The sequence below is a fragment of the Sorex araneus genome, chromosome 2 (genome assembly GCF_027595985.1).
Source record: "Sorex araneus isolate mSorAra2 chromosome 2, mSorAra2.pri, whole genome shotgun sequence".
Taxonomy (NCBI): Eukaryota; Metazoa; Chordata; class Mammalia; order Eulipotyphla; family Soricidae; genus Sorex; species Sorex araneus.
The window spans coordinates 61,431,510-61,456,175 of NC_073303.1; the positions used below are offsets into that span (position 1 = coordinate 61,431,510).

The following is a 24,666-nucleotide window of genomic DNA, read 5'->3' on the forward strand; positions in this document are numbered from 1 at the left end:
GGGAATTCAATATCTAATTTTTTGAGAGTCGTCCAAATTGTTTTCCAGAAGGGCTGAACCAGTCGGCATTCCCACCAGCAGTGAAGAAGGGTCCCTTTCTCCCCACATCCTCTCCAACAGCGGTTGCTTTTGTTCTTTTGGATGTGTGCTAGTCTCGGCACATTATTATTTTAAAACTTTATTAAAATTTCTGATGACTTTGTTAAAAGTATTTTCATAATGGGGCAATTATTCCTTGAACGTTTTTATTTAGTTACATAATCTCTTATCTAAACCAGCTCACAGTGTATCTTTATTGCTTGGGCTAAACCTGCTGTGAAATAAGTTAAAAATGTAGCAGATATTATTTAGCAATTAATAATGAGTTACTGGTTCCTGCTCAAGCAAACAATGTGATGACAGTGACAGTGACAATGAGTTATAACTAAGAATAATCTAGACTATACACAATACAAGTGCAAAAATCACTATGTTATCATAGGAAAATATTAAGACTTTGTCAGATATGTATACTATATGTACAAGAAGAAAGATTCTAGTAATTCTAAGTGATGATGGAGAAGACTGAGATTAGGCGTGTGGACAAAAACTAATGTTAAAAGGTGAATTTTTCTCTTGATATACTTTGTTATTATTTTACCCTTGAAACACTTAAAAAACAATTCAATCATGCCATCTGAATAGAAGAGTTTAATTTAAATCTTCTCTGAAGACTTGAACCTGGGAATGTAGGGGAGGAATGCTGTACTACTAAGCTTCGAGGGCATATTTCATAAGGCCAACTGTGTTTTAGACAAGTAATAAATAATCCACAACAAAATAAATGACATTGCTTCTATTAGAAGCAATATACTGTTATATACAAGAATAATATATTACTTTAAAAACAGCTTCAATTAATGAAAGAGACAAATATTAAACTAAATAGAAAAATGAAAACTATCATAACTAAAAATACTGTATTGTCATGGAAAGAGAAAAAGATAATTTACCAGAAGAAACTTCATAAAAGCTTCTAATACTAAAATGGGTTTATAAAATACAATTTTGATCAAGGCAATACAAATATAAAATATACTTTTTAAAAAATAAATTTTTCTTCTTTCAAGAGTCACCTATAAACTTTTATTCTGAAATAAATTTAAAGATGGTGGTTGCGGAACTGTAAGATTTTCTGGGTAAGGCAGAAGACCCAATTGCTTATTATCTTTCAATTTTTGTACTATGACTCTGGCAAATTCTTCGCCTTGGATGTCAGTGATATCCAGTAACTGTCTGACTTTTGAGCTCCTTGTTGGCTTGGTGCTTATCAGTTCATAGTCTTCCTTCATGATCAAGTCCCTGGACAGAAGGGCATCTAGTGACTGGTTAAGGCAGGCTTCGGTCATCTGGTTGATAATGTCCTCCCTTTTACCTTGGATCCACTGTTGGGCAATCCCAGGCTGTAATCGCTCTGTACAAAGGTGAGGAATGACAATCAAAAAGGGCAAGAAGAGATAAAGAGCTATCAGTTAAATCACATGAAAAAAGAAATGCTTAGGCTTAAGACAAAATTTTCCGCGATATAAAATAGTTTGGGGGATGCTGTTAATTTTCAGGAAATATTCAGATACCTGGCTTATTTTTCCCTCTGTCCCAGAGAAAAACACTACCTTTTTACATGCTACAAATAATTGGACAAAAATTGTATAGGTATCTTTAAAAATATAAAGGGAGCATAAATAAAAAATATTTCCCCCTCTGGTCCCATCTTAAGTAATAACAGCAGTTCCTCCTGAAGGACTACCAGATGTACCTATTACAACATTTCAGCACTATTATCTTTTGATATCAGAGTGCTTTCGTACTTAAGAAGATATGTATTCATCATATTGAAGCAAAAATACAACTTATTGGGAAATCTACTGAACATATATTTGTGAGGTAAATGACACTACTTATAAAGCATCATACAGAAAATGTTTACCTGAACTCCCTTCAACTAAGAGTGGATTTGTCATTGCTAGGGAACATGGGGAGGTCTTGTGATTACAGAGTGTTGAGTTCTGAGCTGCAGAAACATTACCATCCCAGCTGTGAGTCCCCGAACAGTGATGTAGCATAGAATTCTCTTCTGTTTTTCCTAAAGACAGCAACATCTTTATTAGATCCGAGGATTCCTTAGATACTTCTACTAGCTAAAATATCAACACATACACCATACAGAGGACAGTATTCATGTCTTTAAATTTTCACTGCTATTAAAGTGAGCTGCCAAAGAGGCAGGCAGGGGGTAGAGCTGGAGGGTGACGGGTGGGAACCTGGGGATGCTTGTCCTGGGATGGGTGCTGGGACACTGTATGACTTAAACCCAATCATGAATAGCTTTGTAAGGATCTATCTCACAGTGATCCAATAAAAAAGTTAAAAAAAAAGTGAGATGTGACTCTACATGTAAATATCTTGTAGAACAAAAAATGTTTGTTATTTCATCAGATTTGTTTGTACTACAAATAAATTATAAATCACAAAATTTTATTTCTTTGGCCACTCCCATATTTCTTCCTGCTTTAATTTTTTATAAGTTTTTGTTTCAATTGAAAAATTTCGTAATATTCCTAAGCAGTGCTCACATGGTCTGGGGGCCCCTCCCATAGATACTGGCAGCTCAATGCCCTGGCCTGTGGAGGCTATGTTCAGGCCCTGTGGGGCTCCAGAGCACCCAGGCACCTGGGGGCACATGCAAGCCCTGTGCCTTCGCCGCTGACCTAGCTCTCCCACTACCTCTTCCTCTGTTTCTCCTCCTGCACTTTAACTTCTCCTCTAGCTGGGATGGTCAGTTGGGAGGGGCGTTATAGCACTCTGGAGTCATCACTGCAAAATCTACACCCAAACTGAACTGAAATATTGCAAGAAGACATCAGAGAGTTCCTCAAGAAAGGAAATCCCAGGTGGAACAGTACAGAACCCTGCCAGGAGTGATCCTTGATGAGCAGATAGCCAGGAGTAAGCCCTGAACACCGCCAATTGTGGCCAAAACAAAACCAAAAATAGAAAAATGGGGAGAAGAGTCTAACAGTCAAAGGAGCCAGAGAGTTAGGTAGTGGGCATATTAAAAAAAAGTTCATCTCTGCTTCTCAGGGATATTAAAATCAAAATGATGATGAGGTGTTACTTCACATCAGTGAGAATGGCTTAAATTAAAATGCTTAGAAACAAACAGTGCTGGTATGATGAGAAAGAAACCGTTGTTCATGGGATTGTCAAAATGTGTTTAGCCTCTTTGTAGAACAGTATGGAAATCCTCTAGAAAGTGAAAACAGAACTACCATCTGATTGAGCAACCTCTGGTCACTGCAGTGCTATTTACAGTAGCCAAGATATGGGAACAACTTAAGTGCCCAGTGACAGAGGAGTGAATGAAGAAGTGTGAACTATCACTCAGTGATAAGAAACGAAACTTTGCCTTTTGCATGGATGGAACTGGAGTATGTCATGCTAAACACTGTCATGAGGATAAAGACAAATACCTGATGATCTTACTCATGGTATATAAAGAAGAAAATCAAGGGAACAGACATGTCTAATGTAAACAGAACTGAAGTCAGAGCTAGCAAAGGTGCTATGGACTGTGGCAGAGGACTGTTTGGACCCCTAAAACATTAACAGTTTACACGGCTGTAAACAAATTTCACCTCAGTAAATTAATGTTTAAAATACCCCCTCTAATTCTCTACCTTTGGCTATTCCTCATCAACCACAGGAACTTGTCTTCCGAAAACCCTAGAATGAAATTTTCTTTGTTCAAACAGCCTCATCTTTCCAACACCTGACTAAACATCCTCCTATGTGCTAGTACCTTCCTTGCATTAAAAAGATCAATGGAAATTGTCCATTCATCTTAATTATAAAACCGATTCCAACTTTTTTTTTTTTTGGTGGGAGGGTCTCGAGTGGTGTGCAGGAGGCAGTTCTCAAGCCAGCAATGCCTGGAGGACCAAGTGATGGTGGTGATCAAGCCGGGTCAGCCGCATGCAAGGCAAGCACCCTCACCTCTGTACTGTCTTTTTCTGGCACCTGTTCTAATTTTTGATTCTGTTAGTACCACCTATGTTCTTGTATCTCCAGGCTTAATGACTTCTTCAGCTTTTTAAATTTTTCTTCCCTACTCCAAGTGAAGAATCAAAGTCCTACTAATTTATCTCCTACAATATTTTTCACACCATACCTCCCTTCTTAAGTACTCTGGATAAGGTCTTACCTCTCACCAGCACCACAGTAATAGTCTAGGATATAGTCTCTTAATTGGTTTTGACACCTCAGTTCTCTTTTTCCCTCCAAACATCCCACATATTACAGTCAGGATGAATCTTCCTAACGCAGAAACGCTTTTACCACGTTGTACCCTTCCTCAAACATTTCTAACTGTTGCTCTCTATTTAAGTAACAGAAGTCACAGAACTTAGCCTAGTGATAGAATTTGTGATGATAGAACTTTGTTCTAATGACCTCTAATTTATCGACTCATTCATTCCCTTTACCAGTTAAAGCAAACTACTCCTCTGTGCCTCTATGTTCCCTGTTCCCATCCTTCATAACCATAAATGCAATATTCATCAAAGAGTCATTTCTGAGTATATTTTGTACATATGTAGGCTATCATTAAAATCAGTTATAAATGCAAATGAATGAAATTCTATACAAACAATTATCACTCACAAAGAATATGACCTTGAAAGAAAACAGAAAACCTGAAAGTGATACTAATTGTAAAATGTACCTACTAGGTAAATATTCATTGTATTGAAGAGTTGACAGGGTTCTTGAGGTATTAGAAGAACCATTACTTTTATAAACCTGAGAGGATCCACATGATTCCTAAAATGAAAAGAAAGCAAGTCATCCAGGTTAATTAGAAAAAAAAAACACTTTAAAAGTTTTGTTTTAAAATTAATTCCTAGTTTTGCTTTTGGCTATTAATTACTGATAATTAATGTTATTTAGCAGGGAACATAGAGACACAGAAAATGACTAGTTGGTTTTGACTGGTAAAGAGTGAAATTAGGTTTTTAAATTACAATTAAGGTGTGTAAATAATAATTATAAATAGTAAAGAAGCACATATAGAGAAAACAACTAGCACTGTACTGTTAGCACTGTCATCTCATTGTTCACTGATTTGCTCAAGCGGGCACCAATAATGTCTCCATTATGAGACTTGTTACTGCTTTTGGCATATCGAATATACCACAGGTAGCTTGTGAGGCTCTGCCATGCGGGCGGGATACTCTCGGTAGCTTGCCTGGCTCTCTGAGAGGAATGGAGAAATCGAACCTGGGCCAGCCATGTGCAAGGCAAACGCACTACCCGAGAGAAAACAACTAACAAAATAAAATTAGTTTATCAACTCAAATTGGAGGGATAGAGCAATAATTAAACATATTAGTAGTCACTATTTTAAAATATTTTCTGTATTATCTCTATCCAGTGATGAGACATTTCAAACCTGCGACACTGGCTGGGCTGGCGCACATCGGGTAGGGCATTTGCCTTGCATGTGGCTGATCCGGGTTCGATTCCTCCGTCCCTCTCAAAGAGCCTGGCAAGTTACCAAGAGTATTCTGCCCACACGGCAGAGCCTGGCAAGCTTCCCTGGCATATTCAATATGCCACGGGAAGTAACAACAGTAAAACAGTAAAAACAGTAACAACAAGTCTCACAATGGAGATGCTACTGGTGCCCGCTTGAGCAAATCGATAAACAACCAGACGACAGTGCTACAGTGCTACTGTTATGGGATATCTGAATGAATACTACTGAGACAAATCTTTCTTTCTGAAGCCAGAGGGTTCATACAGGAGGCAAGGTGCTTGCTTTGCATATGGCCAGCCCTGATTAGAATCTCCAGTACCACATACGCTCCCCACTTTCCCTCAAATAATGCTAGGGGGGTCACTACTGAGCACAAGGCCAGAAGTTAGTCTAGATCACCACTGGCTATGGTTCAAATACCAAAATGGAAAAAAAAAGAGACAGGCAATAGAACTATGAATCAACTATTTGCCTCTGTACTTTCCTGTAGCAGACATCAGTGCCAAAGAAGGAAGAACTGTGATTTGATGAGATGAGCAATAAAATGAGAATAAGGATTTCAAGCAAGAGAATTCCATTGGTTACTTAAAAAAAATCTTAAATCTCCCAGGGCTTCAATTTCCCATTATGAAATGAGTAGATTTACTAAATGGCCCCTCATATTCTTATCACTGAATTTATTAACAGTTTTTTCACCTCCTGAGGACGATGACTTAAAGGTACATTCAGAGATAATTCCATTTTCTTCTTGTCGCATAAATAAATAGTACTTGAAGCACTCTGTAATTGAAATGAATATACAAAAATATCTTTATATATGTGGAAATGATTAGGAAATTATGTGAAAAAATACATTCGACTTAAAATATTTTATACACATATATAACACTAATGGAAGGACAATCTAATCAGGTGAGAGTATTATTATAACTTAAGAGTGGAGAAAGGTATGATGACAAAATATAAAATAACAGGTCTGAGTCCTGCCTCATATTAACTGGTTTTACTCAGCAGTTTATTCATACTTTCAAACCTTTGTATTTAAAATATAGGAACAATAGCTATGTGTAAGTAAGACTGTTTGAGATTGATATAATGAATATATAGTGTCTGGTACAAAGTCACCTCTTAAAAAACTTCAATTTGTATGCATATGTGTTCCTATACTTATTAAGCACTTACTATGCTTTAGGCACTATATTTGTAAATACTCTTATAAATTAAATTTTATAGATAAGGAACAGAGGTTTTAACTAGGGAAAGGAAGCTTGTGGCCAAGTGAAATGATGGTAATTATGTATAACCAATTGGATGTAGTTTATAATCCCAGGGTGCCAAACTGTTTGATCTTGGGACATATGACTCTATCTAAGTTTACTGACCTATAAACCAAAGGTAAGAATACTTAGGTTTTGTAGGTTTTTCTAAGAAGCATTAGTAGTTAAACATGCAACATAAGACAATTATGTAGCAAGCATTCAACAAGTGGCAGATGTTATACAGATAATTTAAATGCATAAAAATCCTATTTTTAAATGAAAATCATTAAACAATTCACTTCTGCTTTTGTAAGCCATGTCTGAATTATCTGCAATCACTACTGCCTCTGAAGTAGTGCTCAGGAAGCTCTTGGGCCTCCACCAGTTATCCAGGGCCAACTGGTCAGGGAAGGACCCAAGGACCCCTGTGGTGCCAGGCAGACCCGGACTCCTGTGATGGCAGGGTCCTCCCGGGCTGTGCCCTGCATGGCTCCAGGGAACCTGGGTCATGCCAGGTGCCAGGTGCACCCCACCCACTCCACTAGCTCCACTTCCTACTAAAGGATTTAAAAATAACTTATTTTCTTCTCCAACATAATCCCACTTTTTTATAAACCCACAGAAATTGGTGGACTTTATATCTAGCTCTCATAATTCACATACTGGAAAAGAATTCTAGGAGAAAAAAACCTTCCTTAGTAACAAAAAAAAATCTGTTGATCTGCAATATGCCTGTTTAATTCACTTTAAATCAGTGGAGTGTACCTTAAAGTAGTATAGTACTATGGAGGTGGTGGGTGTGATGCAGTAATACTATCACATATTTGAAATTTCTAGTAAATGAGATATTAGGAGTCTTCATCACAAGAAAAACTGTAACTGTCCATGGTCATTTCACAACATATGAAAATACTGAATCACTTTGTTGTAATTTAAAACATTCAATGTTATTACATGTTGATGATATAATGTCTTGAGGTCAATGATATACCAATAAACAAAAGGGCCTTAAGATTCAGTGAATCTTGCAGAGTATCTAATCCACATTTACTTTCTAAATACTCTTGTGTAAATGAATAGCCTAGTGAAAAAGCTTATCATGTGAAATTAAACACCTGATTAACACATACAGAGATTTCCACTGTTTCTCCTTTGTGCCAGAGGAGAGGCAGCACATTATTCTGTTATCCTATGACTTCTAGCTGGTGGTTATATTTGAATGTGGTCAGTGATTTTTGACTATAGCTGCTTTCCCATTTTATTTTTCTGAAAAATAGGGTATATGGCAATTGTACTTTATCTTTTCTTACCCTGACTGAATTGGTTTGCATGTATTTTTTCTTACTTATATTTATTTCCTGATGGCCAAGGAAATGAATGGATGAATACAAAGAGTTGTGTTTTGTAAAGAAGGCTGATGTAACAACAACAAAATAAGGTAAAGTTAAATGTAAATTTCTTGATGGAGGATAAAAAAAAAAGTCACAACAGAAAAGAGACCGGGATCTCTCTACTCAGTACAGATTCAGTAGAATTTTCAGCTGAATGGGGTTGGTGACAATCTGACCTTTAGGCCAATTGCAAAGGTGAAGTCAATTAGCTGTCCCTACATACTCTCCTAAACAAATCACTTATTGTTGAGAAAATGGGGAGAGTTTTCTGTAATATTTTATGGAGCTATCCAATTATGTATTTTGAGTAATATGTTATCTAACAAAAAAGAGTCTCTTGCCCCCGAGCCTGGCTGTCTTCACCGGGGCCCCTAGGAGGGGGAGGGTTTCAGTTTCTCTCCCCACCCTGAGCAGAGCCCCTGCAGCTGAAGACCTCCAGAGCCTTCAGCCACAGCCATGCACAAGGCCCCTCTCCACACATTCGGGTAAGCCTCACGCATAAAGGAATCGGCAGAGGAACCCAGGTGTGTGGGACCCGGGGCTGAGATCTCCAAGGCTGCTCAGAGTGAGACTGGGCCTCTTGTGCCCAGATCCCCCATTTTCCAGTAGCTAGGCGGTCATACCCAGAAACTGCCCCCGGTGCTATGTAATCCCACTAAGGGCCAACATCCAGAGACTATAAAACCAAGCAGCGGGAAGACATCTTATACCCTAGTTCTTCCTCTGGGAGAACCTGGCAAGCTATTGAGAGTTTCCTGCCTACATGGGGAGCCTCGCAAACTCCCCATGGTGTATTCATATGCCAAAACCAGTAACAATGATGGGTCTCATTCCCCTGACCCTGAAAAAGCCTCCAATACGGCACCATTGGAAAGGACGTGTAAAGAGAGGCTTCTCAAGTCAAATAGAGACGTTACTGAGACCACTTGAGAAATTCGACGATCAACGGGATGATGATGATGATGATGATGATGATGATGATGATGATGATGATGATGATGATGACGACGTTTATCTAACGTATTAGTCTGGGCTGGAGCAAAAGCACAGCGGGTAGGGCATTTGCCTTGCACCCATCCATCCTGGGTTCAATTTCTCCGCCCCTTTCGGAGAGCCTGGCTAGCTACCGAGAGTATCTTGCCTGAACAGCAGAGCCTGGCAAACTCCGCTTGGCGTATCTGATATGCCAAAAACAATAACAAGTCTCACAATGGAGACGTTACTGGTGCCCACTCGAGCAAATCGATGAGCAATGGGATGACAGTGATACAGTGATAAGTGAAAGTATTAGTCCAATACATGGTACTATTATTTCTGTTGATAATTAAAATATATTTCATACCCCGTTTAATAACTTTTGCAATATGTAGAACACACTGTCTAATATACTCCTTGACTCTAAGCTTGCTTAAGGTAGAAGACTGAGGGCAGGGTCTTAGATATTCTTAACACATTAACCTGCAGAGGAACAACTGCATTATTCACTGCAGTGTCCCAGAGCAATTTTTAGGATTGAATGGTGACTAAAAAAGCACAAGTGCTCCTTTGTAATAGTTATAGGTATGCAGAAATTTCACCCTTTCCAGCTGCTAGTAGATTGACTCTCTTGCTAGAATGTTCAAGATTTATGAATTGAACAGGTTTATGGTATTGGTTATACTGCCCCTACAGAGATGGAGACTGTGTAACCTGGAGAAAACAGACTGTCACAGCTTGGTACTGAGCAGATCCTAACTGTTCTCAAGAGTTATAGTAAAGTTGTAGATCTAATGGCTGGTGAGGATTCATCAGATGACAAGAAACCATAAGTTATTTCTGGTTACAAAATTTCTCAGACTTTTGTTTCCAAAATGTGAGATGTTAAAAATATAGAGAATGTTGTAAGAAAGGAACAGGAAAGTAGACACAAGTCAACATAAGGATTCTGTGGTGCCCATTCTTTAAGGATATTTGTTTGCCTCACTGTCGAATAAATGGACTGTCTCTGCCCTACCATGGGGATGTCTGGATGGCCATCACTTTTACCATGACTTCCCATAGCATTTCTAGGGTCAAGCAATTCTAGGCTAGAAAACAAAATTATCTCTTAATGGTTTCTCTCATGGAAAATAAGTACACAACAAGGTTAACTTCAAAAGGAAATAGATGAGAATAAAACTTAGAAATCATGAATATTTATGCCACATAAAGCTTCAAATTAGTATTTTGTAAGTAAAATGACAACTTTTAGAGTACTTAGTTTGTAAAAAAACAGATGATGACACTTTTTCTTCCCATATAAAACCATTTTAGATTCATAAAATAAAGATTAGCTAGGGATTGGCTCTCAAAACCTATATCCATGGGCAGTAACTGACTGATGTATAAGATTTGTAGGACTTCTCTCTGATCTGTGCTTTAAGCAAACAAGCAACTTGGACCAATATTTGAGAGCTGAGGTCCATGTAAATCAAATAAGTAATGATATGGTAGAGATGGGTACATTTAGCAATAAGTATTTGAGTCATCCCTTATCAGTTATTACTTTGGAAAGATTCAAAATGGATTACACATCAGTCTTGGCAGGTTCAGCACTTGGGAGAAAATTTGCATGACATATCTGACTTCCACTCTTATAGCAGACCTTAGAAGCAAAAAGAATTTTCAGTCAACATGGGCAGGTGAAAAGTATCCTAATCATACTTCATGAATAAAAGCTGCCCCAATGTTTCAGAATAGCAACAGATGTTGATGAGAACACCGCCACAAATGCTAAGTGTTGGACCAGCTATGCAACAGCCTACTTCAAAACCAATTTTAGCTCACCTACTTTCTATAATAGCCAAGGAAAGGCAAAAATAAAAACAAAACAATGAGAGGTCAAAGAGTTCCAGTTGTTGTTAATTATTTATTAGGGAAAGAAATATTGTCTCTAATACCTCAAGCCAAGTGAGGGATTTTCAGAGAATCAGTCTGAGTACTTGAGAGGTGTGATCCCTGGAATTTAGTGGGGGGATTAGTTTCTTTTTTAAAAGAGAAACAATGCTGTTTAGTGATAAGTAAATTGTAAAGAATGAATTTTCAAGCCTAAGAATTTCGCTAATAACTGATGCATTTCATAAAACTTTCAAATTCAGTTTAAAGGGACCCATCAAGTGCAAAACTATTATTTCTAATGGACTGTGATGTTTTTGATAATTTATGAAAATCCTAAATTTGTTTCAACTGACCTAATCTTTAAGTGCAAGAGTAAGCAAGATACTATTCTAGATAATTTATATCAGCTGCTGCTTTGGTGCAACATGGAGGTGAGTGAGCAAATTAAAACACTTTGGCTTCAACTTTAAAAATTCTACAGCTAAATACAACAGTAAAGTTAAGAACAACCCAAATAGTACATCACTGCCCTGGATGTATTAAAGGGACACAACTGTAAATTAAAAGAAACTTTAAGGACTTAGAACCCCAACTACAAGTTGAAATTTTACACTTGGTATATGTGAGCTCTAGGAATCTGGAAATGGTGATATGAGTGAAATAGAAAAACTCTTTGGTAACTAAGGAGTTTTATAGTCTCTGGTAAACTCTCATACTCCAATCCCATAGGTTGTATCTGTGAAAAGTATATAGATGAAAACTAAATTAAAGCTGTATAAAATATCCATGAGTAATATATCTGTACACATATATATAATATTTGAAGTTTTAACTTCTAGTATTTTGTTTTACATTTTACCTTTGTTTTCTTTAGTTGAATAACAGCTTCAAGAAAAGTTATCTCTTCAAATGTTCTTAAAACTGGTTCAAGTTCTATTAAACATTCTAAAAAAACAGAATTCAAAAGGGAGAAAAGATCATCTTTTCACAAATTGTGATAGGAGTTATATATACATACAGAAACATTTTTTACAAAATTTGATTGAATCACCGTGAGACAGTTACAAGCTTTCATGTTCGGGTTACAATCATACAATGATCAAACACCCATCCCTCCACCAGTGCACATTCCCCACCACCAATATCCCTGGTATAAGGCCCCTTTCCCACCCTCCCCCTGCCTCCATGGCAGACAATATTCCCCATACTCTCTCTCTACTTTTGGGCATTATGGCTTGCTACACAGACACTGACAGGCCATCATATTTGGTCCATTATCTACTTTCGGCATGGAAACAAATTTAGAAAAGAAATTGCTATTTAATGGAAAGTCACAGAATGAAAATCTATAAGAACTCACAATTTAAAAATAAGAAAAAAATTTTAAATTAAAATGGTCAAAAGACTAAACTTCACTAAAGGGAATATGTAAATGATAAAAGAAAGAGGAAAATATGCTTAATATCCTATTTAAGAAATTTAATTAAAATATTATAGTTAAATATTGTATTAAATACTCTACTGTAGTTAAATTTGTATTTGAATAATACTCTAATATAGTACTGTATACACACTAAAATTGCTATAATATAGAAGACAACAGTAAATATTTTTCATGATATAAAGAAGTAAAACTTTTGCTGATGAGTATTCTGTAATTTGTCGTTGGTAGGAAAGTTATAGGATGAAGTTATTCATTAGAGATCAGGGTTACTGATATAAAATTGAGTGCCACTAATCTTTAGATTATATAAAAAGCCATGGCCCGGGCTGGACAGAGAGTACCGAGGGTAAGGTGCTTCCTTGCACAGAATGGGCCCAGATTCAATTCCCAATACCATGTATGGTCTCCCCAACACTGCCAGGAGTGATCCCCTATGCACAGAGTCAGGACTAAGTCCTGAACACAGCTGGGTGAGGCCCCCAAACAAAATCAAAAACAAAAAACCCAAAACAAAACAAAAAAGAAATTGACTTGAAAAAGAAACTAAGGAAGATAGTAAGGAGTTTAATCTCTTATGTCTTGGAAGCCACTAGGGGGTTAAATCTCATGGAAGGAATAGTCCAGCAAGATCTAAATAAGATGTAGCATGGACAGATTTAAGAAGAAAAGAATTAGGGGAGGAAATCTGGGGACACTGGTAGAGGGAAGTTGGCACTGGTGGAGGGATTGGTGCTGAATTATTGCATGCCTAAAATGCAACTATAAGTAACTTTGTAAATCATGGCTCTTTAATAAAAAAATGAGAAAAGAAGAGATAATTAAACATAATACTTATGTCTTCTCTTCTCAAGTTCAGACTCTATTAACAAAAGTCACAGACTAGATGATGATGATGATCAGAACATCCCCTTTAAAGCAGCACGGAAAATGTACAAGAGCTCAGCAGCCAGGGGGCTTGGCAACACTTGACCCACGCTGAGTTGAAGTCTCTGGCTTCCTGCTTCCACAGGAGGGAGCAGAAACTGTGTGAGTCCTTTCTAAAGGCTGACTTCTGAAAGGAGAAAACTGAGAAGGGACCACAGAAGCATACTCAGTTTTTCTCCACAATGAGTAAATGAGATCATCCCGAAGACAGTCACTGAGGGGCAGACAGAGCTGGGAATGTTCCTTTCACATTTTCCTTCTGGGGGATATGGAAATGGGAATGTCATCCTCAGCTTGGAACTGTCAAGAGTGATTCTTGTTTACAAAACAGTAGAAGTGACTGTCTAAAATTGCAGTTCTCAAGTTGTTAGGTCACAGGACTCTTCAGAAATATTAAACACCCCATATAACTTTCATCTCTATGAGTAATAATGATTCTTATTTTATGAGAAATAACATAAAATTTCAAAATGGAAGAATATGCAGAAATATTCTATTGGGGCTGGAGTGATAGCACAGCGGTAGGGCATTTGCCGTTCACGTGGCCAACCCATGTTAAATTCCTCCGCCCCTCTCAGAGAGCCCGGCAAGCTACCGAGAGTATCTTGCCCACACGGCAGAGCCTGGCAAGCTACCGGTGGCATATTGGATATGCCAAAAACAATAAGTCTCACAATGAGAAACATTACTGGTGCCCGCTCAAACAAAATGATGAGCAATGTAGATGACAGTGACAGTGACATTCTATTGTCTGTAGGGACAATGGTATGCACTTCACTTAACCTCTCAAATATACTATATATATATATATATGTATATATGCAGGTGAGTAAAAAGGTAAAATAATGGTTATTATTTTGAAAGTTTTGATTCTGTGAATTCTTTATGAGTGTTTTAGCTGAACTCCCCCAGAGATTACTGTAATTCAACCTAGGAATAGCTGATCTAGGGGCCAGGGATATAGCTCAGGGTCCAGGGGACATACATGCTTTACATGCATGAAGACCAGAGTTGGCTCCCGACACCAGTGTACATTTCCCAGCACCAATGTCCCCAGTTCCCCCCCCCCACCGCTACCCCAGCCAGCCTGCCTATATGGCAGACACCTCTCTCTCTCTTCTCTTTCTCTCTTTCCCCACCTTTCCTTCTGGCCATTATGGTGTGACAGTGTGCAATACAGGCACCAAAAGGTTGTCATACGTATGATACCTCCTTTTAGCACTCGGTCTTTGTTTCCAGCCCAGAGGTTTCCAACTTTTATCTGGGCTACTGCTTCCTTTACAGAAAAAAGATTTTCTCAGTAGCCTCCAGGAACTCCACCTTCTTTAACGGAAAGCCATACCCCACACCCAACTGCATAATGTTTGCTATTGTGTAAGACTTTTTTCTTTCCCTTTACCACTCTATTATCATGCCTAAGTCCTTACAGGATCTCCTGTAAGGAAATTTAAAATTCCTTTGTATTCTCTGAACAAGAATGTGAACTTCAGGTATTTAGCAATATAGATTATCTTGTTCACTAGTCTTTTACCAGTGTTCAACTCAGTATATAATTCATGGCAATTGTTTAATAAACTTTATATGTAAGTGGAATTATTACTCCTATTTCTGTTTTCTTTTGGGCTTCTCAATTTTGCTCTAGAAATAATTACCCTTTCATAACTGTTTTGAGTTAACAACACCGAAGAGAATAAAGAAAATTATAAAATACTCAATTTTTCATCTAACTTGTAAAATTTCCAAGGAATCTTTTACTCATAGTATATACATTTATTTTTGCAATTAGAAAGGTTCACCTTAAGAGTGTAAACTCACTTAAGAAAGATGGTCTTTCATCTGGATTTTGTGCCCATCCACTTTCTATCAAAGAAATCATAAGTGCTCGATGAGGTATATCAAATGGCAAATTTTCTTCATTAATATCAGGCCTATGTCCTTTTGATACACTATACATAATCTGCAAAGGATTGATGACTCCTGTCAAAATAAATATATTTCATTCATTGAAATAAATTATTAAAAATAAAAAGGAATATTGAAATCTAGGACAATAATAGTAAATAATAATCTAGAAATAATATTAGCTATATACTATATAATAACAATCTCTCTATATCTATATCTGTATCTATATATATCACAGCCATTGACAGAGTTGTCTGCTTCTTGGAGTTTACAACTTCATCTCATTAATTTTTGAACTTGATGTGTGATTTGATTTGGCCAATGAAATGGGAGTAGAAGAGAACAAAAGCACAGATCTTAACTGAGCTGAATATAACTTCAGAAACCAAGAAGGGATGCGGAAACTAATAACCAGTAAGAATAATAAAATGTTTATTTTTATACAGTGCTTTTTAAGCTACTTTTACAGCAGGCTATTACAAATCTTAAGATAAAGACATAGTATCAGAAAATTTTAAATTTATTCCTTTGGGGGCAGGAGAGAACAGTACAGGAGATAAGGTGCTTGGATCACAGGCAGCTGATCAGGGTTTGATCCCGGGGAGCCCATATATGGTCCCCCTTGCACTGCCAGGAGTGAGCCATGAGGTATGACCCCCAAACAAAACTAATCCTTTGATGAAGCACTAATAAAATTTTTATATAAAATATTCTGCAACTGTACCACAAAATTCAAAATTCTATATGAAGATAAAAAAATGAGAACTGAAGCAAGTTTAGTGATTTTTTTAAAGAGTTTAGTATTTTCAAAGACTTAAAATCTGGGGCTGGAGCGACAGCACAGTGGGTACGGCATTTGCCTTGCACGAGGCTGACCCGGGTTCGATTCCCAGCATCCCATATGGTCGCCTGAGCACCGCCAGGGGTAATTCCTGAGTACAGAGCCAGGAGTAACCCCTGTGTATTGCCAGGTGTGACGCAAAAGGCAAAAAAAAAAAAAGAATTAGGATTTACATATTTTTGATCTTTAACAATAGCTTTACAACTGGTAAGTTATTGTGTTCCTCTAGTGTGTTTTCTACAAAATGAAAAGTACAATTGAAATAAGACAAACTTTGGAAAGGTTTTACTGTGGCTTATAAACAGGAATGGAAGAATATATAACTCAAAGTACACATACCTTCAAAAGGCTGTTTTCTGGATAAAACTTCCCATGTGATAACTGCATAGCTATTTAAGGTAAAAATACAAATACAGTAAATTACAAACTATGCATAATAAATTTGTAATCTAATGAAAACTTGACCAAACTCTGTGCCCCTTTTCATCAAAATTGAGAAAGGCTCACTAGGACTTAAGAAACAAATAGCATTCTGGCAGGGCTGAGGAAACGTTCAATAGCTGGAATAAATGCCTTGCACACTCAAGGCACTAATTAATACTCCTGCTCCCCAGCACTGCAGGGTATCTCATTGCTAGCTCTGAGCACTGTTAGGCCTGAGCACTGAACTCTCTGTTCTGGTGGGCTGTATCTCAGTTGGAGTAGCTTCTGGGCCCTCTGAACATTCAGCCTCCACTCTCCAAAGAGAAACAAGAAACAAAATCCTGTTGGCTAGAGGCCTGTGATTTGATCAGCTCCCTTCAGCTGTGTTAAACCCAGGAGAACTTTACAGAGACTTCTGATAAAGATGGCAGGTTCCTGGCTGGATACAACCGGTCAGTGGAGATTGCCCAACGGAGCCCTCCTTGATTGCTAGTGACCAAATTCTTCAGTACTATATTAAAAACATTTCCCTGATGATACTTTCCCAGTTTTGGTACATGAGGTGGAATGTACGACTGCTGGTGTTCACTCTATATGTTTCTCAACTATGCATGCTCACATTTACCCCCATTAATACACATGACAGTTGTTTTTTTTTTAAATGTTGGTTTTGAGGCACTCTGGCAATGCTTAGGGCTTCCTTTTGGCTGTGCACTCAGGGTTCATGGCTGACAAGGCTTAGGGAACCACGTGTTGGTGGGGATCAAACCAGGATGAGCTGCATGCAGGGCAAGTGCCTTACCTGCACCGTACAAGCACCTACTATTGCTCCAGCCCCACACGACTCTTCCTAGATGATTCCTAAAAATGTACACACAGTTCTGTCATCTACCCCTACTCTGCAGACCCCACTTTCTTTTTCTGAAGCTGGGTTCACAGCTTATGCTGGCCAGCTGAACTTCACAGCTAATAAGCTGTTTTCTAGGCAAAAAAGTCTTTCTTTCTACGTTTACATTCTATGTCTACTTCTACCATGGTGGTGTATGGTTTAGCAGCAAATAGCATGAACTTTAAAAACTCTACGGTAATTCATTTTTAAAAGTGACAAAGTAGGGGGCTGGAGCGATAGCACAGTGGGTAGGGCGTTTGCCTTGCACGAGGCCGACCCGGGTTCGATCCCCGGCATCCCATATGGTCCCCCAAGCACTGCCAGGAGCAATTCCTGAGTGCAAAGCCAGGAGTAACCCCTGAGCATCGCTGGGTGTGTCCCCCCAAAAAAGCAAAAAAAATTTAAAAAAGTGACAAAGTAATAAAAGTACTGAATAAAGTAACACCATAAATAATAAAGATGCAAAATTTTCACATATAGTTTTATTTTGCGAGGGAAGTTTATTCTAATCAATTCTTTAATTAAAAATAGAAAATAAAAACATGAAATTTTTAACAGGGGCCAGGAGAACTGGCTCATGGTTGGAAGCTTGCCACAAGTATGTGGGGGGTGGAGGGAGTTAGGGTAGAGAAGGGAGTACTCTCACAATAACAGTTGGAAAAGATAATCTAAACAAGTCCTCTCATTATGTTATTTTCTTCCACAATATAAAAAATCACAAAAACATTGTCTCATGTAACCTTATTCTATTGCTCCCCGCCCCCAGCTTAGTTTCTATACTTTCTGGTACTGTTAAACGTTAACCACATATTCTTTCCCTCCCTTTGTGAAAAATAACATATAATAATACCCCAGGGTGTTATATTGTACATTAACAGGGTCATAAGGTATGTTTTACATTTTAAAAAAATATACAAAAGGTATTTAAATCAAAGCATGTCAATTTGAAAAACATTGGCTACTTTGGTCTCTAATTTGTATACTAATGAGACAAAGAAAAACATTTAAAAAAATCACACTTTAAAAGATAACTTCAAAAACTGTGATTTATTAATCTAATTTTTAAGACACAATTAACTCTGGGTAACAGTAGGACACTTTGTGGATGGTGTGTGGTGGTGTCTAAGTAACTGTAAATTAATACCATAAAACTTTAATAGTCTAGTAGCCATATTACCATACAATTTGTTTAAAAATATTAATTCCAAGCAAAAGAAATATATTATACCTATAGATATCATGCTTGACACTGGCCCTTGACTTTTGCCCAGGCTCATAGTTTTCAGGTGGCATGTAGATAATTGTCCCGCCTTCTGGTGCAGATTTACTACTTTTTGATTGCGAGAGGGACATCATGCGCCATTTTGATAAACCAAAATCTGCAATCTAAAAGAGGAAGAGTAAAAAACTTGAAATAAATTTTTTTAAAATCTATGAATTAAAGTTATTTATACATGAGATTAGAGGAAATGTCTTAATATTTTTCTGCTATCAACTCCATATTACCTAATTTATCAAAAGAGTAGAAATCATTCGCTTTGCTTTTGTTTTACTAATAACACTAGTATCTGAAGTAAATTTTTAAAAGTCCAAGGAACTTAAAGACTTAGAAAATATAATTGTGTTTTTATATGTATTTTATACATACATGCATATCCACACATAAATGTTGATCTGTATCTCCCTCTCTCTCTCTCTACATATATATATATATATATATATATATACTTCTTTCAGATTATTTGTAATACCTGCAAATACCCCCATAGTGCTATTAATGTTCTTTATGGGAGAGAAAAGAGAATATGAAGACAGTAAATATTATTTTTAAGGAAAAAAATGTTGATTTTTGCAAAAATACAGACTGGATATATCTTTAACTCCTGATTAGGAAATTCTACAAACGAGACACTTTATTGTTAATTATCAGCAAGAATTAGTGAAAATATTATATTAGACCAGTGGTCAGTTTTAATTAATTTATTTATTTTTGCTTTTTGGGTCACACCCGGCGATGCACAGGGGTTACTCCTGGCCCTGCAGTCAGGAATTACTCCTGGCGGTGCTCAGGGGACCGTATGGGATGCTGGGAATTGAACCTGGGTCGGTCGCATGCAAGGCAAACACCCTACCTGCTGTGCTATCACTCCAGCCCCAGTGGTCAGTTTTAATCCTCAACCAATAAACCCTAAAATCTTGGCACAATGCTTAATGTGCCATAGTTGATACACAATGATTTTTAAAAAAAATTCAAATGTAAAAAGTTAATGTTTTATGAATATTTTGAATTACTTTAATAATATATTTAACTATTAAACTAGCAATCCTATATGATGGACATATATATATATAATTTATTCATTCAAAAATATATATTAGATGTTTCTATCTGGCATATGCTGAGTACGTGGCAAACTAATAAGACATACTAATATTTATATCTCCTTGAAGCTTCTATATTCAATGAGGAAGATAGCTTAAATAAATATTAACAAAATATGTTATGTGGGATGGTGAAAAATATTACAGAAAAGTACCATACCATGGTATGAGGACAGAAAGTAGTGTGTGGGAAAGAGGGGAAAGGGGAAGGCCATTCTCCTTACAGTGACGTTCAGAGAATATCTCACATAGACATCTGGAAAAGCAGTTCAACAAGGGCTTTAATAATATTCTTAAGGAAAAACCTGGAGGAAGTATAGCCATATCCGCCCTTTCAAAAGTATTTCAAATTCCTGATTTGCCAACGGCACTGATTAGCAGAAAAATATGTACTGACGTGGTGGGAGGTTCTTTGCACTGTATTGTGCAACTATGATTTGAGGTCTGTACAAGGTAAACATTCATAACTGAAGATTTAAGAAAGTACACAAGTTTTAAGATTAGAAAAGATGGGAGAGAGAGTTATAATCCTTGAACTACAGAGATAATGTCTCAAAAGGTGTAGGGTGGGCTGACGGTACGTGTGGATGAATGAATTCAATGCCTACCCCCACATGGTCTCCGGGCATTTACTGGGTTTAGTTCTGGAGATCTTCCACCGCCACTGAGATGGCCTGGGAAATCCCTGCCAGCACAGGGCTGGAGCAGCACCGAATCTGCAGGTCCAGGCAGTGAGCTGCTGGTGTGCTGGCTGAAAATGACTGGGAGGGGCTGCTGGACTTTTCCTTCCCACCCACCCCCAAACTACACGGAACAAACTGCAAAGTATCCCAGAAGGTATAACTAAAGAGGCTCAAGTGCTCACTCAAATCTAACAAGTTACAATTTGATGATTGCTAGAAAGAATTCTGTAGTGTACAATTAAAGAAATGTGGCTTAAGCAACAATGCATGAAAAAAAAAACAGTTTTTGGTTGACACTAAATACAATCTGAATGTTGTGAGAAGAGGAAATGATGTTCCCCTTTATTTCTTCATTAGACCACTCATCAGAAGTGCTTTGTTCAGTTCTGAGGATCAAAATTAAGAGTTCAATCTATCTAGGCTGAAAGGCACATTAGTAAAAAAATTAGCTGAAGGAACTCAGAGTACTTAGCAGGAAGAAGGACAAACTGTAAACCTAAGCAAAGGGTTGAGGATTATAAGCACTCTTCAAATACTGAAAGACTATCACATGGAAGCAGAATTAGGCTACTCAGTTTTTCACAAAATGTAGTTACAGGAATAAGGTGAAACCAACAGGGAAAACTTTTTACATAAGAAAATGTAAGCTATTCAAGTAGAGGTATAAGATACTCCTTTTACAGAACAACTGCCTTTGGAGATAAGGAACAGCTGCATTCACAATTGAGGGTCAATGCCTGTCATTAGAGTACCTCCCTTCATGCAGTTCTATAACCAATAGAATAGATTAGGCAGCATCTTGTTTTAGTAAGGTGGAGAATGTAGCTTGCTTTCTTCTTTCTCTCTCATTTTACTCTAGAGAAAGTCTCTTCAAGAAAGTTTCATTTTAGCCTCTTATAATTTCTGGTATTAATTTCTTTGTTGCTTTGGTTTCCCATTACATGATTAATATTTATGACAATTCTTATATTCTATAAGAGTAAAGTGAAATATACAGTATTGATTATTCATCAAATTTTTATTTCATGTTATCAGCGCAAGATAACGGAAGCACATCCGGTTACTTTAAGTACCTTAATCTCATACTTTATACAAAAATTAATTCAAAAGCATAAAATTGTGAAACTTTTTAGGTGATAATGTAGAAGAAAATCTTCATTACTATGACTTGAGTGCTTTACTAAAACACGACAGCAGAAGCATTATCATATAAAAATAATAAAATTGTTTTTAAAAATAAAAACCTTTGATTAAAAGTATTTATTTATTTATTTGGTTTTGGGCCACACCTAGCAATGCTCAGGGCTTACTCCTGGCTCTGCACTCAGGAATCACTCCTGACAGTACTTAGGTGCCCATACAGGATGCCAAGGATCAAACCTGGGTCAGCTGCGTGCAAGGCAAATGCTCTACCTGCTGTATACTATTGATCCAGTTCCTTTCAAGTGCTTTTTTTTTTTTAAAAGGGTCTGGGGATTTTAATTTATGATCATCTACTTGCAAGGCAGCAGCTCACAGCCATGTACTACCCCTTGATGCCCTGAAATCTTGCCTGTGAGAAATTATATCAATATTCTAAATATTTATGAAAGATTCCACCCAAAAATTAAGAAAGACTCATAAATGCAAGACTGTGAAAAGAATCTGTCTATACTGGGCCTAAGACATGAAACATTTCTCTGAAAAGGATATAGAGATGGCAAACAACAAATAGTACATAGAAGTGTCAATAACATCAGGAAAATGTAAATTAAGATTATCACATGGTATCATTTCATACTTAACAGAATAGCTAAAATAATAAACTGTGACATACCAAATGCTGTTGAGGATGTGGAAATATTTTATATCACTCAGGTCTATCATACATTGTTGGTGGAACATAAAATGGTACAGACACTCTGGAAAATAGTTGGGTGATTTTTTTAAAAACTAAACATACCCTTCTATATAATCTAGCACCTACATACTCTTGGACATTTATCCCAGAAGAATAAAAACTTATCTTTATTCAAAATGTTGCATAGAAAACTTTTATGGAATGGCCAAGGAGTGGAAATACTCTATATATGTCCCTCAATAGGTGAATGATGAAATAACTGGGATACACTCATAAGTATGGATATTATTCAGTTAAAAAAAAGCAAAAAGCAAAAATAATGATGCAAGCAACAATTTGGAAGAAAAAGGTATCGTTATGCTTAGTGAACAAAATCAGTCTCAAATATACTGTATGACTCTATGTAGATAGCTCAAAATGACATCACGGAAATAAAAAACATAGTTGTATGCCAGTGTCAAGGGTGGAAGAGGGAAACATGTGGTGTGACTACAAGGAACAGCACGTATAATCTATTTTTTAATACTATATAGTTTTTACCCCTCTTCCTGCTTTCCCTAGGCTGTCATTCTTGCAATTTTCCAGGATTGCAACCATCCTAACTGATTTTTGCTTTTGGGGCCACATGTAGTGATTCTACATATATCCCAAATACAGTAAAAGATATATGCATACCTCTCGGAGATCCCAGCAAGCTACTGAAACTATCCTGCCTGAATGGCAGAGCCTGGCAAGCTACCTGTGGCGTATTCGATATGCCAAAAACAGTAACGATAGGTCTCATTCCCTTGACCCTGAAAGAGCCTCCAATTGTTGGGAAAGGCGAGTGGGAAGAGGCTGCTAAAATCTCAGGTCTGAGTGTAACAGAGAAGCTACTGGTGACCGCTCGAGTAAATAGACAAACAACGGGAAGAAAGTGATACAGTGATGTAGTGATGCTCAGGTCTTATCCTTGTCCCTGCACCCAGACCATTCTTGGCAGGGCCCTACAGACCAGATGGGGAGCAGCAGGTGGAACTCCGGTTAGCCCTGTGCAAGGCAACACTCTACCTGCTATACTATTGGTCTGGCCTGGGTTGCAACCTTTTATTCTGTACCGCTCATACAGTTCTGGGCTGGTATGGCTAGAAATCACCCATGGCACTTGAGATTGGAGACAGCAGTGGTGCCAGGATTGTGCTTGGTGCATGTGGGAGATGGCAGGTTTGAATTTACGATTATCTGCTTGCAAGGCAGCAACTCTAAGCCATGTGCTATCCCTTGGTGCCTTGTGATCCTGAATGTTTATACTTAACCAGCAGTGGGGCTATGTGTGGAAGTGGGGAGGGAGAGGATAAGGGGTGCTGGGCTTCAAAGTAGTGCACAGTGGGCTGAGGGTTACTCCTCAGTATGTCTCTATTGTGTGGGCCCAGGCCCAGCAATATAGTACTGCTTGAAACTGGTGGTGTGGGAGCGGGGGGGAACATACCCTGCAGTACTGGGGGACCATGCGGTGCAGGAGAATGCAACCCAGTGTAGATTGTGTAAGCCCTCCATGTGCAAATAATATTCCCCAGCTTTCTGAACTATCTCCAGAGCTCTTTACAGTCTTTAGAAGTTTTAATTTTTTCTTGAGGTAATTGGTTGTTAAGAGTGTAGATGTTTATGTTTTAAAGGCGCAGTTACCATACCATACAACCACAGTGCCAGCAAGGGCCACTGAACTCCTTCAGGCTACTCTACCCTCAATTTCCACCTGGTAATATTAGTTCAATGGTCAGGGTCTCAGGGCTTTATTCTACTGGACATTGTCTATTTCAGTGTTTCCTCAAAGGAGCTAATAGCCCCTCCGGGGCACTCGAATGATATATTGCCTTGTAATGTTTCTTTAAATACTACTAATACTTCATGGAAATAATATCACTTGGTATTCTTCTTTTATACTCTGACTAATGAGTGATATTTTATATAGTAGTGCTGTATCTTAATTATTGTGGTTGTGGTTCTGACACACACATATATGATAAAGTGCTACAGAACTACTTGCATTGTAGTAATATCATGTTCTTGATCTTGACTATACTATAATAATTATATGTGATGTATAATTGGTGACTATGGGTTAAGAGTACAAGGATCTTTTATATTATTTTTGCACCTTCTGGTAATCTAGAATAAGTCAAAGAAAAGTATTTTACATTAAGAACATGATGATTCGACATACTTTGTAATTCTACCTACCTCGGTCTAGAATAACTAAATCACCACAGTAGAAAAA

At 37.5% G+C, this 24,666-nt stretch overlaps 1 protein-coding gene across 2 annotated transcripts in view; it reads right to left on the minus strand.

Moving 5' to 3' along the window:
• Positions 1-392: 392 nt before the first annotated feature.
• RIPK2 (receptor interacting serine/threonine kinase 2) overlaps positions 393-24,666 on the minus strand; it is a 37,782-nt gene continuing 13,508 nt past the window's right edge. The window contains exons 4-11 of one of the 2 annotated variants that reach the window (XM_055127336.1): positions 18,733-18,890; positions 16,532-16,581; positions 15,262-15,423; positions 11,938-12,023; positions 6,269-6,352; positions 4,764-4,857; positions 1,967-2,122; positions 393-1,453 (exon numbers count right to left, since the gene is read on the minus strand). In XM_055127336.1, coding sequence (XP_054983311.1) covers positions 1,116-1,453; positions 1,967-2,122; positions 4,764-4,857; positions 6,269-6,352; positions 11,938-12,023; positions 15,262-15,423; positions 16,532-16,581; positions 18,733-18,890 — 1,128 coding nt within the window. In that variant the 3' untranslated portion in view covers positions 393-1,115. The remainder of the gene's footprint in view (positions 1,454-1,966; positions 2,123-4,763; positions 4,858-6,268; positions 6,353-11,937; positions 12,024-15,261; positions 15,424-16,531; positions 16,582-18,732; positions 18,891-24,666) is intronic. The other variant, XM_055127337.1, reaches the window with a different exon arrangement.